This window comes from Sphaerodactylus townsendi, linkage group LG03 (assembly GCF_021028975.2).
Source record: "Sphaerodactylus townsendi isolate TG3544 linkage group LG03, MPM_Stown_v2.3, whole genome shotgun sequence".
Taxonomy (NCBI): domain Eukaryota; kingdom Metazoa; phylum Chordata; class Lepidosauria; order Squamata; family Sphaerodactylidae; genus Sphaerodactylus; species Sphaerodactylus townsendi.
Window position 1 is genome coordinate 30039533 of NC_059427.1, and position 15427 is coordinate 30054959.

General features: G+C 43.7%; 1 protein-coding gene across 2 annotated transcripts in view; it reads right to left on the reverse strand.

Moving 5' to 3' along the window:
• The window catches only part of ADAMTS9 (ADAM metallopeptidase with thrombospondin type 1 motif 9), a 211691-nt gene that overhangs the window by 99099 nt on the left and 97165 nt on the right, over positions 1-15427 (reverse strand). For both annotated transcript variants that reach the window (XM_048491555.1, XM_048491554.1), the window contains exons 20-22: positions 7550-7760; positions 5588-5752; positions 4901-5065 (exon numbers count right to left, since the gene is read on the reverse strand). In XM_048491555.1, the coding sequence (XP_048347512.1) occupies positions 4901-5065; positions 5588-5752; positions 7550-7760 (541 nt within the window). The remainder of the gene's footprint in view (positions 1-4900; positions 5066-5587; positions 5753-7549; positions 7761-15427) is intronic.

Genomic DNA, 15427 nt, shown 5'->3' on the forward strand with positions numbered 1-15427 from the left:
CCGTCTCCGTCCCATGCTTCCAGCACGGAAGTTTCGGACTGGAAGGGATCGAAGGTCGACATGTGTCATCCAGGAAGCCCTGGAAGCTGCTCTAACACCCACTCTCTCAATTACCTTCCCCAGAAACGAAAGATTCGAGGGAACTACAGGCGGTAATTGGCCAGATCCCTAGGATCTATCATGATGGTCTTTTCAAGAGTGGAAGCGGACCATCGCCTCCCTTCAACCTGCTAATATCTCGGAAAGACTCCTTGCTACCAAGCGTGGAGCTTCATTAACGATCTTCGAACAGGTGGGAATTAAATTGTCGCAGTCTCCGCCCGGCAGGTTTTAATAATAAGCCAGGAGGGAGACACGCGGATCCAGAGGACGAGGTCGTAGGGTTCTACTGTTAAGCTTTCGGCCGGAAGGCGCCTGGTCAACGAAAGCGGCCGGAGAGCAGGGAAAACTGGGTCAAACAAGGACCAGAAGTACAGCAAGGGAGCCTCCAGTTCATTTATTGTAGTCAAAGTAGGCGGGAAGGTCCTGGCGGAGCGATGCAATTTATCTGCAAAAAGCTCTGCTAAATAACGCTTCACAGCTAATAGTCAATTGGGAATTTGGTAGAACCTTCTTGATAAGGAGGTCAAAGTTCGAATTATACGGAATGAATTGTGCAAAAGGGCGCTTAGAGCCTTTAGCAGATGCGTAGAGAGGAGTAGAGAAGGTTGAAAGCCCTTCTTCGCCTTCCTTCAGCCGCCGCATCTCATAGGCTTTCATAAACGCCCCATAAGATGTTCCCGCGCAGCTTCACGGCCACGAGATTTCCACACTCGCCGAAATGCCGCCTTTGAGTATCCCGCTTTCATATGGCGCAGCTTCCTCAGTGTACCATGGAGCTTTGCCGTGAACGGGGGCGTGAGAGGACGCCAGAGCAAATAACCTCGATGGCCTCTGGAGGAGTCGGGAGTGTCCCAATCCTCCACCTGCTCATCGAAAGTGTGCTCGGCAGGTTCAGGGTCCCTGCAGAGCATTCCAGGAAACCCGTGGATCCATGAGTCTCCGCTGGCTGGCATAAATCGCCCGCCGCTTCTAGATTCTGTGGTAGCGCTGCACGCCCATCCGAACCCTCAGGGCATAAATGGTCGGACGCATGGCACTCGGCTTGGTCAACAGAGGATACCACCACCAATTAACCTCAGACCCGAAGCACTCCCAAATCCAGCGCGTGACCGGCCTCTCATGAGTGGGGCCAGATTTCAATAAGGAGGAGGCCCAGCGTCGCTATATGGATGCCATACTAGGTCTCAAGAGTGAATGCTGTGCATTAGGCGGAGTTCGACATGGACGTTGAAGCTTCACCGTGATAATAAGTTTCCTGGGAAACCTTCAACGCCCAGTCCGGCCAACCACCTCCAGCAACCGCAGTAGGCTGTCAACCCTCGGTGCGCTAGGCGGCCGGTACACCAGTAGGACAGCCAACCTCTCCAAGGCCAATCCACTCCAGAGGTCCGCATTAATAATCTCCATGCTGCCAGTGATCTCTCCGACGGGGACTGCCCTGGAAAGGAATAGAATTCGACTTAACATTGCCACATCACCGCTCTCGGCCCCGTGTTCAGCTGGGACTGAGGAGTGAAGGCACGCTGAACCTGGTGGCGTGGCTTTCTCCTCGCCTGGGCTGCTTACTGGTCTCTACCCCTCACGCACTCCAGGTCTCGTGACACAAAGCCAGGGTCCACTTCTGCAGTTCCTCGAGAAAGTCCCCGAAGAACTGTGGTCTTATTATTTATGGACTGCAGCATTGATTAACACCAGGGACGCAAGGGTATCCCTTGAACCAAGTTTCATCCTTTCGCTCCTTAGGGATAGGTCGGAGGTCAGAAAGCTTAACGGAGCATATCTGTATCTCGCCTCGCTGCTCTATTATAACGCCACCGCTTTCACTGCTATATTTACCCTCGGCCCCATCAGCACTGGGATCCCTAGCCCTAAGCTAGGTGCCCTGGCCCTAGTCCCCTCTATCTCACTTAGCCCAATCTAAAATTTCCACAGTGGGTAGGCTCAGGACCTACTAAGCTAACTTTACTTCAACTAATTCTACGCCATATGGCAGGTCGAGCTATAAGAGCCAGGTGCCTCCTACTCCTCTACACTAAAATATATAACAATCTACTACTTCACTATATTAACAATAACCTACCATACAACTTAACAGTCAGCAACTCACAACACCATTACTTATTGAGTTGTAGGTAAACCAATTAATTGTCCAAGTGGGAGGGAAAAAGGAGCAACAGTATTTGGAGATATTTGTAGGGAGGGCACTAATTCACAATCACAGCACACGCTCTGTCCGGCTCTCTCACTGCCGGGCCTCTCAGGCCACGTAGTCTCTCAGCTCTGGGTTGCTCTCATCTCCCAATCTTGCCTATCACTGCGCCCCAGGAATGAAGGAAAGTGGGAAGGGGTCGCTGCCACCAGCCCCAACGCCGGGCTCTCCAAAGCAATGGTGTTTAAAGCTATTCTCAGCCTCCTTTCCACGCTTAAGCCTAAGTCCTTGATCCTCAAGCTACAGGTCCGCCATTGGCTCCACTATCTCGACTCCACAGCTTCCCACTCCTGGTCCCAGCTCGCACTTCTTGGAAGCTAGGGGAGAGGGGTCTCCCAGCCTCCTCTCTCTAATTGCAGGCCCTCGCTCTTAGTTGGAAGCTGCAGGGGGGAAACCTCAGCTGCTGGCCCCAGCCTCGCTTCTGTTGTATCACCTCCTGGCCACTCCCGTCTTGCAAGCTGTACCCCTGCTCCCGCACTCACTGGGGAGGGAGGGAGGGGGAGGGGCCGCTGCCACTGACCCCAGCCCTGTTTCCACTGAGTTGCTTTGGGCTACTCCGTCTCCACCCCGGTCTCGGCTGGGTCCTCGCTCACCCCCAGAAGTAGAGGGAGGGATCACTGCCAGAAGTAGACAGGTGGTCTCACAGAAGGGAAGGTACTATGCCATGAAGTCTGTGATATCCGATACTTAAAATTGAGCTTGGTAACTGGTGGGTAGCCAATGAGGTGCCTGCACGATGGGAGTAATATGCATGCTTCATCTAGCTCCCGACTATAGCCAACCTGCAGCATTCTGCGCTAACTGGCATTTCCAAAAGGATTCTGAGGGGAGACCAATGTACAGTGCATTGCAGTAGTCTAGGCATGGGTGGCCAGATCAACAGTCTCAAGGAGCTTGGCTGAGTTGGAAGAAATTCTTTTTTGCAGTTGCATTAACTCCTTTTTTTAGTAATAACTGGGTGTCCAATATCACCCCAAGGCCCTTAACTGAGCAAAGGTCAGCTGAATTTTAAGTATCGGATATCACAGACTTCATGGCATAGTACCTTCCCTTCTGTGAGACCACCTATCCACCAACATGGCAGCTTCGCTGACCTGAGCATGGTCTTCTGCAGGTGCGAATCTGCAAATGGCCAAAATCAGCAACTGTCGTACATGTCCTTTCTCCATTGGAACCTGCACTCCATTAGGGTCTACACTTTATTGACGGCCTGCTGAGGTGAGGAAGACTCCTCATTCTCATGGTTTTCTACAAACTAGGCAAAACTGAATTATTCAAGAGGGTTTTCTACGTAGGCCTGTACTAGATGATTCACAAAGATACTAGGATAAATTATGAGGGACTGTGGTTTATACTGCTGTGTATAGTTTGTTGAAAATTAGGATCCTACTATGTAATATTTCCATTATTGAATGTGTCATGTTAATAAGACTTATGATTTGCTTCCTATTGTACAGATACTAGGATAAATTATGAGGGACTGTGGTTTATACTGCTGTGTATAGTTTGCTGAAAATTAGGATCCTACTATGTAATATTTGCATTATTTAATGTGTCATGTTAATAAGACTTATGATTTGCTATTGTACAGTTTACTGAATGTTCCATCCTGTTGATTGTAGTAACTCACTCTGCGCAATCCATCGTGAATCCAAATGAGAAAAGGGCAATATAAATAACGTCAATCAATCAATCAGAGTCATAATATGGTGCCAGAACATGTGCCAGAACATCTCTGGCAACAAGCTTTGAGACAATCTCTGTTAGGGATAAACTCAGTTGCTGGAAGTCCTGGCAAACAGTACTAAGCTTGAGACCGATCCTTTAGAAATAGGAAGTGCTAGAGCTAGATCATGGTCCGTATACAGTCCAAGGATAAGATCTCCAATTCCTGAGATGCATTCAGGTGACAGCAGACAAAATATTTAAGGAGAAATCACTGAGAGCTCTTCACCCACAACTTCCTCCTAGCTTTAAAATCTGCATTATACCTGTACGTGCCATCCAAGGAAAAATTCAGCTGGCCTTAAGTTTTGATCTGTCTATGAACTGCCTATTCTACCCTTTTAAAACTGTGTTTAAGTACCTACACACATTTCAGTATTACAATTTTTGATGGCCTAATTGATTTGTGGATGGATGGGAAGTATCTTGAACCATCAATATGATGCACTGTGGAGAGACCTGGGTTGAAGGACCAACTGAGGTTCTTTTCTACAAAACAAACATTCCACCCCTCCCCCCCCCACACACTCTCTCTCTCTCTCCCCCCCCCCCCCCCCCCCCACAACAATAGGCACACAGGAACCTGATTTGTTTGGGCACCCCTGGACAAAGGGTTTTCTTAATAAAAAACAGTTTTATTGATAGAAACAAAGACAGACAGCTGTTCTAGATTGAAAAAATTAGTGCGGGGAGAAAACAGGTTGAACCTCTCCTTCCCTTGTGGTGCCAACTTTAAACTAGGTCCAATTTTTAGAGAAAAATAAACATTTTACATGGTACTCCCACTGTCACTTCTGTTTCAGCCCCTAAGCTGAAGCTCACTGGGCAAAATAAAACCATAGCAAAAAGAAAGAATTTGGATACCTGGCCCCATGGTCCCACTTGCCACGCAGCACATTCCTGTTGCTGACAAGCCTGCATGGAATCTGGTTTCGTGTCCGGATTGCAAAGCCTGTCGCTGATCCGTTCACCTCCAAACTGGCACCAAATCTGCCGGTGTTTGTGCCCTTTCCCGCAAGTTACCAAGCACTGGAAGGAGAAAATAGAAGCCTTAGGTCCCTGGAAGCAGCTGTTCCCGAGTGTTGGAGCTCATCAGTGTAACATTCACTGGCCCCTTCCACACACATAAAATAATGCGTTTTCAAACCACTTTCACAACTGTTTGCAAGTGGATTTTGCTATTCCGCACAGCTTCAAAGAGCACTGAAAGCAGTTTGAAAGTGCATTGTTCTGCATGTGTGGAATGAGCCACTGAGAAGGTTAAAAAGGCAAAAAATGGTTACCAGTCTCAGGAATTCAGTACCACAGCTATGTGGGCGGTTGGCAGAACAAGCATTCCCATGGCAGTGTGGCAACTTGTGCTTATGGTGCCAGAGAACCCACCTCACTAATGACGGATGATGTTAGGAATGGAGAGGAAGAAAGAGGAAGAAACCATTTCAGTGCAGCCATTTAACCCAAGATTCTTCCATGTTGCCCCCTGTACCGCCAGTCCCCCGCCAACAAAAACCTTCTGTGCTGCTCATCATTGTAATGTAAAGAGGGCCTTACTTCTGACCAGTCGCCAGTTCTCCACTGTGGACATGACAGTTCATTGCAGCGCTGGACCGTCACCTTCTCCCGCTGACTGCATTTACTGTCCTCCAGAACATCGTTGAAGGTATTCATGCAGACAGCTCGGCGCCTCTTTGTTCCACCTCCACAGCTCTTGGAACACTTTTAGGAGGAAAAATAGAGCCGGTAAAGAGCCCACTTCCCAGCTCAACCCAGGTCTTCTCGTTTCAACCCCCGCAACTGCTCAGAGCTGCATGGGAGAGAAGAGTCAGGCCCCATCCTTGTTTAAACCCTATTGATGCGGAATGTTTTCCCCGAGATTCTAAGCAACGATCAAATAAGAACATTTTAATGCATTCTATTGAGTGGTAAAATGGTCACTTCTTTGAGCTATACAGATGGAAATATATTAGGGGTGTGCACCCAAACTGTATTGGTTGAAAGATAAGTAGGGGTCCAACTCCAGATCTTCTTGGCTACCTCATCTGTTCTGGGCCCTTTTCAGCCTGGTTTCAGGGACAGAGATTGCCCCAGTGGCTTTAGCTGATGACCTTTGTCTCAATAGAGACAAAGGCTGTGACTCTCTGTTGCTCCTACTGTATTCATCTGCATCCTTTTACCATACTATCTTGTTTAAGCAGAGGCAGGAAGTTGTACCAGGAGAGGTGCTTTGGCCTGATTAAAATTATTCCTTGTGGACCAGACTCAAAGGATTGCTACTAGAGGCCATTTGGGACCAATTCCCATGCTTCTCAACCTCTGTGTAAAGCCTCCAGGACAAATGAGTTGTAGTTTCGAGGTTGGCTGCTATCAATGTGCTGACAACATCTAGCTCCTTATCCCAGTTTCTGGTAATCTGGTAAAGGTCCTGAATGGATATGAGTAACCAAATTAAAACTAAATCCAGGTGAGACTGCGGTAATGTTGGTTGGAAAGGTGTAGATCTTGAAGGACACCATGCTTCCCATCTTTGGTGAGGTTCAGCTGACCCTTGCTAACTTGGTTAAGAGCCAAGGGTTCATAGTAGATCCAACATTACTGAGATCCAACTCAGTTACTAACCCAGTCTAGCCCAGAAGATGGGCCCCAATCTTGACTCCATCCGAATCCACACCAAGGTGACATCAACAACTGTAAGGCACTCTATGTAAGTCATCCTGTGAAGTCAACTTGGTGCTGCAGCTCAGTCACTATCATGAGATACTGAAGCATGAATATTGGCTGCCCCTCAGTTACTGGGCTCAGTTTAAGATTATAAAAAATACTGTTACCTGCAGAACTGCCTCTCCCTTTATACCCCAGGACAACAACTTCACTCACCTGAGCAGGCACCACCCTGCAAATAGGAAAGATTGGCACCTGTCTGAGCCCATGCATTCTTTCTTGTGTCCCCCTGCCTGAGGGGGTCAAGAAGGCTTCTGCTTTCCTGGGAGTTTGCAAACTATGCAAAAGTGAATTATCCGGGAGGCATTTTTACAAATGTAATAGGGATATAATGCCACAAAATCATGTAGGCAGATGCTTTGATAAAAACATAGGAGACTGTATACTACACTGTGGATACTACATATTGTTCTTGGGTGAATGATCCTATTATGTAATTTCCACATTGTTTAACCTGGCATGTTAATACATGTGCTTTGTTTCAGCTCTGTTTCAGATTTCTACAATCCTAATCCGACTGCACTGATTATTGGATGTCCCATCCCATGGACCAGGTTGACTTTTACAGTGTAATATGCCTGGGGTTTCACTAAGAAAGGCAGACTAAAAATTACATTAAGAAAAACCTTGGCATCTATTTTCAACAGAGTTTACAGAGCGCTTATCGCATTGACCTTCTTTTCAGTGCAGAGTTTACAGTGCAGAGTTTACAGAGCGCTTATCGCATTGACCTTCTTTTACATCTTTCCCTTTCCCCTCCGCTGTGCCCAGCTGTCCCACAAAACTTGATCTTACTTCTGTCCAAGCCGAATAGCGCCATCCTCCAGAGTGGCATTCTGATGAACATTTCTCCCTAGAGCTCGGCTTGGGGATGCTGCTGCAATATCGATCGTCGAATTTCTCAATTTTCCCTTCCAGCTTGTTATATTTTGTGCAGGAAATCTCCAGCATTTGGTATCCCAGCCCACACTGCACCGTGCATTCACTCTTCCTGGCAATATGCCACCTGAGCACATGACAAGGGGACTTGTTAGCAAAACGGACCAGTTGAAGGAGACCTGAAAAATAAAACTGGCAAGAGGCGCCTGAATCTAGAAACACAAGGAGCAAGGAAAAAAACCTGTGAAAATAATATTTTGGATTTTTTTAAATTAAAAAATAGGATTTGTGGGTAATAAACTATAATACGGACCTTGACATTTATAACGGTCTATTTTTGAGAGAACCTTCACTATTTCACATCTACTTACATTAATATTATCCATCTTACTTTTAACATGTTTTATATATTAATACACAAGCAAAGATTGAAAGCAGTAATTTATTATATCAAGTATAATATCTTGGCATTAAATGTAGTATTCAGCAGTAAGTCTATCACATTTTATACAACTGGTTATTTTCTTAATCCCATTTTCTTAATCTACCTTAGGTTATAGTTTCATTCACTCATAATATGTGAAATACAGCTTCCATTTCTCTAGAAATTCCACATGATAAAATGATCCTTCTTCTTCTTGACACCTCCAGTAAGTGTCTTTGTAGTTTTTATTCATCTTCCTAATATCTTTTAGAGTAAAATACCATCTGTAAAACATCTTATGCCAGTTTTGCCAAAGTTTGACAAGTTGTAAATTTTATATTTTTCATCCATAAGGATTCCCATTGCTGACAGAATATTTCTTCTTGAAAATTTTGCCTCCACTTCACCATACATTCTTTCACTTGTTCTATCTCAGTGTCATATTAAAGTAACAGTTTATATACCGGTATTTCTCCTACCAAATGCTGTTTTTGTAGTGTAATTTCTTTTTCAAATTCTGTCAGTGCTCCTCCGGTCTCTTTGAGTTCTCTTCTTAATCCTGACACTTTTTGAAAGTATATTAACTACTGTATTTCCTTTCCTTCCTCTTTCATCTCTTGCCACAATTTAATTTTCCTATGATTATTGATAATTTCTGTCATTGTTCTTTTTAACATTTCTGTCACAATAAGCTTCAATTGGAGACTTTACTGGTAATACCAGATAACTTAATATTTTATGTTTTTGCCCATATATCCAAAAGTCTTATTACATTGGTATCTTTTTGACTTGTGTATCTCTTCTGCTCCGATTTGTCTACCCATAAATAATTGAGTATTCCTGCTTTCAAATCTGCAGTTTCTGGCTTAATAATTCTTTGTTCTGGATTTTTAATCCAGTCTGCCATCTAGACTAGTCCTACTGCATGTTAGCGTAGCTTAAAGTTAGGTGCAGCCGAGAGTCCTCTTTTCTTTTCGTCTTTAAGAAGAAGAAGAAGAGTTTGGATTTATATCCCCCCTTTCTCTCCTGCAGGAGACTCAAAGGGGCTTACAATCTCCTTGCCCTTCCCCCCTCACAACAAACACCCTGGGAGGTAGGTGGGGCTGAGAGAGCTCCGAGAAGCTGTGACTAGCCCAAGGTCACCCAGCTGGCGTGTGTGGGAGTGTACAGACTAATCTGAATTCCCCAGATAAGCCTCCACAGCTCAAGGGCAGAGCTGGGAATCAAACCCGGGTTCCTCCAGATTAGAAGCATATTACACCAGCTCTTAAACCTTCCTAACATCGTTTCACTGCTGCCTCCTTTGCCTCTTTAACCAATTCTACATAAATTTATTTATCCAACTTTGCCATTCTTTCAAAGTTTTGTCCTATGTGTGGATAGTACCATTTGAAATGAAAAGTTCAACTTCAATAAGAATTTTAACAGTAGCAATTCTTTCCAGCCATGAGATTTTTTTAAACTTAGCCCATCTTTGTAAATCTTCTTGTGTTTTCTTCCACATTATCATATAATTCCACATTATCATATAATTCTCTTTGTACAATGTATCTTTTTTTCCATTCAAATACCAAATAATATTTGATAATTACGCTGGCATGCTGCCTTTCCTCTGCTACGGAGCACAGGGCAGCAGGCTCTATCTGTACAGAAGATGCAACTTTTGCACACAAAATGTACAATTCTGTCTATAGCAGGGCCCCCCAAAGTGGTCCCCATGCATGCTATGGTACCCACCAACACTTTCTGGTGCCCCCCCCCCCCAAGTTTTTAGAAAGCGGGCAGGGTTAGGTGGAACTTTTGTGCAGCAAGGCCTCTGATCGATCTTCAGGGGCTTGATTGGCCATACAGATTTTCAAAGCACTATTTTAATAGCAGTTGCTAAAATAGCACAAAAATCTTCATGGTGTGACTGAAAGTAAACTGGGGCAAGCATTATGAAGCTGGCTCCACCTCATACAGTAGCCATTTTATGTTTTACCTTTAAGGGTTTATAGCTGGGCCAGAACCCTAAAGGTGACTAAGGGCCAAGAGTAGAGATAAGGATAATCTGACCAGGTAGATAGACAGAAGGGCCTGGTTCCCTATCCAAACCCATTCACCAATCAACATCCTGGTAGCAGCTCCTCCTTTTGGTGCCTTTCTATAGGCAGGTTCGGTCTGTGAGGGTTCCTGCTTTTTTCTACAGTGGCCTTCCACAAGAGGTTTTTCAGGCAAACACACACACACACACTCACTTCAGGTTCTGTAAGCTACATGAGGCTTCTTTAATTAAGTTATTATGGGGCCTTCTTTAATTAAGATATTATGGAAGGTCTTAGTTCTTGCAGTTTTGCCTGCAGAAGGCTGAAATTAAGCTGCTACAATGCTGGCTTGCTGATTATTCTTACGATCTCATGAGATTTCTTTTTATAGTTTTTATCTATCTGATGGTATTTTCATTTTGTGAGATGCCCTGAGTGGTAACATAATGTACTAACTCTGTTTTACATGAACAAAAAAGTATAAATAAATGAAAGCAGCTATGCATCTCCCTTCAACAGCAAACTTGACAAAAACAAAGGCATTCAGACATTTAAGAGAGCTAGCGTAGATCAGTAGCCAGGGTGTCAGACTAAGATCTGGGAGACCCAGGTTCGAATTCCCATATTTCTATGGGAGCTTACTGGGTGACCTTGGGCCAATCATTCTCTCAGTCTAACCGACCTCATAGGTAGTTGTTGGGAAGATAAAACAGACCTGGGGAGGAACTACTTTTGGTTCCCACTGGGAAGAAACGCAAATATAATTATCTAAATCAATAACACAGTTGAGTTTCTGGACAGGGTGTTAATATTTCAATACATGTGAAACAAGCAAATAAAAAAAATCATTTTTTGCGTATCAGCTTTCTTTTAAAAGCAACTACACTTCAACGTGTGTGGAATGCCCAATGGGCATTACGCCCGTGCAGATGGCCATCCAGTCTCTGATTAAAAACCTCAAAAGAAGGAGACTCTGAGGTAGTGTATTCCACTGTCAAATAGCCCTTACTGTCAGGAAGTTTTTCCTAATGTTTAGATGAAATCTCTTATTCTGTACTTTGAATCCATTATTCCTTCTCCTAGTCTTAGGAGCAGCAGAAAACAAGCTTGCTCCATCTTCAACATGACATCCCTTCAAATATTAAAACATGGCTATCATGTCACCCCTTAACCTGCTCTTCTCTAGACTAAACATACCTAGCTTCCTAAGCCGCTCCTCATAGGGCATGGAATCCAGATCTTTTGCCATTTTTGTCGCCCTCCTTTGGACCCATTCCAGCTTGTCAATATCCTTCTTGAATTGTGGTGGCCAGAACTGGATACAGTATTCCAGATTAGGTCTGATCAATGCAGAATAGAATGGTACTATTCCATCCCGTGATCTAGACACTGTCCTCCAGTTGATGCATTCCAGAATTGCAGTGGCTTTCTTGGCTGCCGCATCACACTGCTGACTCATGTTCAGTTTGCGGTCTACTAAGATTCCCAGATTCCCTTCACATGTACTGTTGTGAAGCCAGGTGTCACCCATCCTAAATCTGTGCATTTCAATTTTTCTGCCTAATGAAATGAACAGATGTTGGAATTCACAAAGGGTGAAATAAAGGTTGCCTAAATAAACAAAAGACGTGTATAGAACTACAAGTATCGTTATACTTGTGCTTTTTATACAAAATAAAACCCTGCTCAACTGTCACTCCCTCCCAAATCTTACGCAACTGCTAAATTTGTTTCCTTCATTCATACCTCACTTTTCTTCCCACCGACTAAAAGCAGACTGCATCATTATCTTCAGTTTTATCCCTACAGCAACCCTGTGAGGTAAGTTAGGAGGATTCATAACTGGCTCAAGGTCACCTAGCAATCTTCTGTAACAGAGGCTGTTTCTGCACGGCGGCGGAAACGCACCTCCACCGGCTCGGGGACTGCTCACACAGTAGCGTGCAAGCAGCCCCGAAGATCTGCCAAATCGGAGAGGCGGCTCTGCATGAAGCCACCTCCAGTTTGGCCCCTCCACTGACCTTCAGCGCTGCTCTGGAGGGCTGGAGGGACATGCCCACGCTGACCTCTGACCTCCAGGGTCAGAGGGCAGCGTGAGCGTGTCTCTCCAGCCCTCCAGAGCAGTGCTGGACAGGAAGGTCAGTGGAGGGGATGGGAAAAGTGGCGTCTTCACGCCGGTGCAGTTCACACCACGCCGGTGGGAAGACGCTGCTTTTCAAAAACCTCACTTAACGATGAACCAGATTTGTTTCCACACTCTTAGATTCTTGCTGGGTGATCTTGGCCTAGTCACAGCTCCTCAGAACTCTTTCAGCCCCACCTACTTCACAAGGTGTCTGCTGCGAGGAGAGGAAGGGAAAGGAGTTTGTAAGCCCCTTTGAATCTCCTTACAGGACAGAAAGGGGGGGGGGGATATAAATCCAAAGTCTTCTTCGTCTAACATTTTTGGTTTTAAAAAGCAGCATGTTGTCTCTGCAGACAAATTCAGTTTTGAGAACTGCAAAACCAAGCATTTGTGGTAATATAAATAGAAAAACTGCCCAAAATATTCTTACCAAAACCTTTGGAAGAGCATGGATTAATGGAATTCATTTATCAAAAATGTAAACATTTCATGAATATATAGCCTCATTCTAAATGATTAAAAACTAATCCTTATTTCATGGTGACCTTTATGACTTTTGGACTATGATGTATCTTAAATAGAAAACTATTTAAATTATCTTTAGATAGATTTTCCCCCCTCAAAAAGCATTTTATTTAAAAAATCTGGGTTAAATCCAAGTACCCCATTTAAATAAAAGTCCAATATTTTTGATCTTTCAAAATTCAGGACATTGGTACATTTTGTAATCCTACTGAGTATTTGCAGCACTGTCACAGGTATACGGTACTCTGTATACATAGTAATACTGTTATATGTATGGTATTATGATTATAGATGATTGATGTAAAAATGCAATCTGATTGTTTGTTTATAGATAAGAAAAATCACAGATGAATTAATGGGTCATATTTTGAGTAGCTTAAGTTTAAACCCAGTCCCTGGTATGTAAATGTTTTGTAACAACTGTAATGTGCCTTTTATTATGATGTTTTTTTAACAGAAATTATTCTGTCTTTTGGAATTCTGAGAAAGAATCAACAGAACAAGCAAAACCTAGGAGCTGTTTGATCATATGGAATTGCTATCATAATGATTTAAGATCATATGGAAATGTTGTCATTGTGATAGATTGTTTATACCTTGACTTGCCATTTTAACACCTTGAGTTGCCATTTTTGTGGCCAGGCATCATACTGACTGTTAAATTTTATGTGGATTTGTAAAATATATATGTGTTCAGTTATTGAACGGAAAATCAGGATTGAGTTTTATAATAGTTCAAAACATGAATTGTGATGATTACTTATATTGTACATATGAATTCATTCTTTTTATCATAAGTCTCAAGAGAAGAGTTGATCATTAGCTTTATTTTTTGGTACAGCTATTTCTTTTAACATAGAACTATAGCAAATCAACTGTACTCAACAGATATTAGTGGGCTAGAAAGTTACTGGGGAGAGAAACTAGTGTACATGTGCTGATGCTAGCAACATTTTCCAAGTTACCTGGAAATAGCCCCACCCCCACCCCCCCACCCCCACCATAAAAGAAATAAAACAGGGACCGTGATGTAAAAGAAAAACAATAGACTTCCCTGGTAAATAGGGGCATTTGGAAAGTATGCAATTCTGGTTGCCAGATGGATGCAGATCTAAGGGGAAAGGGGTGGTGGGAGACACTTTGGGAGTGTGATATTTATTTTATGGAGCTGAGTGCTCTGAAACGAGATGCACCCTTTATGTTCTGCAGGGCTGTGATGTTCTTTAAAAAAAAGGAAAAACCCTTAAAATAGGGAACCCTTATTATCCCTTCAAATAGGAGGCATCTGGCATAAGCGCTACGAAAAATAACAGCAAAGGTATTTGGAAACAGTCTCTCCTAAATTGCAAGCTGTTCAGACCGTAATGGCTTTGTAAACTTTTGCGTTCTATATTAAGCAGGCAAGGAACATTTTGTCTTTTGTTATAGCAATCAGGACCAAGAGCCAGTCTGGATGGCAGCTTTCCATCCCGGTTGATTTTCTCTGCATACGCTGCGGAAGGAGTCCTGAAAATCAGGACAAATTGGTGCAAGATTTTAATAAGCAGTATTTGAACATTTCGAGGTCTCGGGGTGCAAGGATTTGTGATGGAGGGAGAATTTTTTCTCTTTCTTGTAAGGCACAAATGACACTTGATGGCATCTTTGTGATTAAAATATTATTTTATTAGACGTCAGTGAAATGCCTGGAGGGGGAACCCATTCTCCTCCCAAATAATTTGGACGAGTACAACCAGTGGTGGGATCCAAAAATTTTAGTAACAGGTTCCCATGGTGGTGGGATTCAAACTGTGGTGTAGCGCCAATGGGGCTGGGCGGGGCATGATGGGGGCGTGGCCGGGCATTCTGGGGGCGGGGAATTCCTGGCTGGGACTGTGGCAAGGACGCAGCCGCTGCGCCAGTCCTTGGGCGGGAAACGAATGCACGCAGGCGCAGGCTGCCACACATGTCGGTGTACCTCCTGCTAGACTGCTTCAAGTTCTGTATGCTACTGCTGAGAGGAGGGGCGTAACTAAGGCAAAAATCACGTAGCAAAATCACCAATTAGTAACCCCCTCTCGGCACACACAAATAATTAGTAACCTACTCTCGGGAACCTGTGAGAACCTGCTGGATCCCACCTCTGAGTACAACCCCCCCCTCCAAAAAACCCTCTTGACAAAATATTATTTTATTTGAAGCCAGTGAAATGCTTTTAAAGACAAGGTTTTACTCACTCAGAATGTACTGCATGAAAAAGTTTGAGAATTTATTTTCCACTGGAAAACCTGGGAAATTTGGGGAGCATTGGAAAAAAAACCCTATCAAATATATTTTTTCCCATTTGGAATGGGTGCAATGCTATGCAGCTCTGTCTTGTTTTAGTATTGGGTTTGTTTGCTATTTTGTATATTTAAAAGTTTAATAATTGACATATTTATGACATTTTAACATGCTAGCAAAATTATAAAGGAGGGACTTGTGTATTGGTTAAAGCAGCAAAGTAGGTTTAAGTTTGATATCCCTAGATATATTTAATGTAGATGGATATATAATATATATAACCATAGATATCTTTAAATTTGTCACAATATTTGTTCTCCCTCCCCCCAAAGCACATATAACCACAATCCAAAACCAGGTTTGCTCCTGGTTCTTATCAAAAATGTTAAAATGTCTGGATATTTCATATCTTTGAAGCCCTTCTTTCAATATCC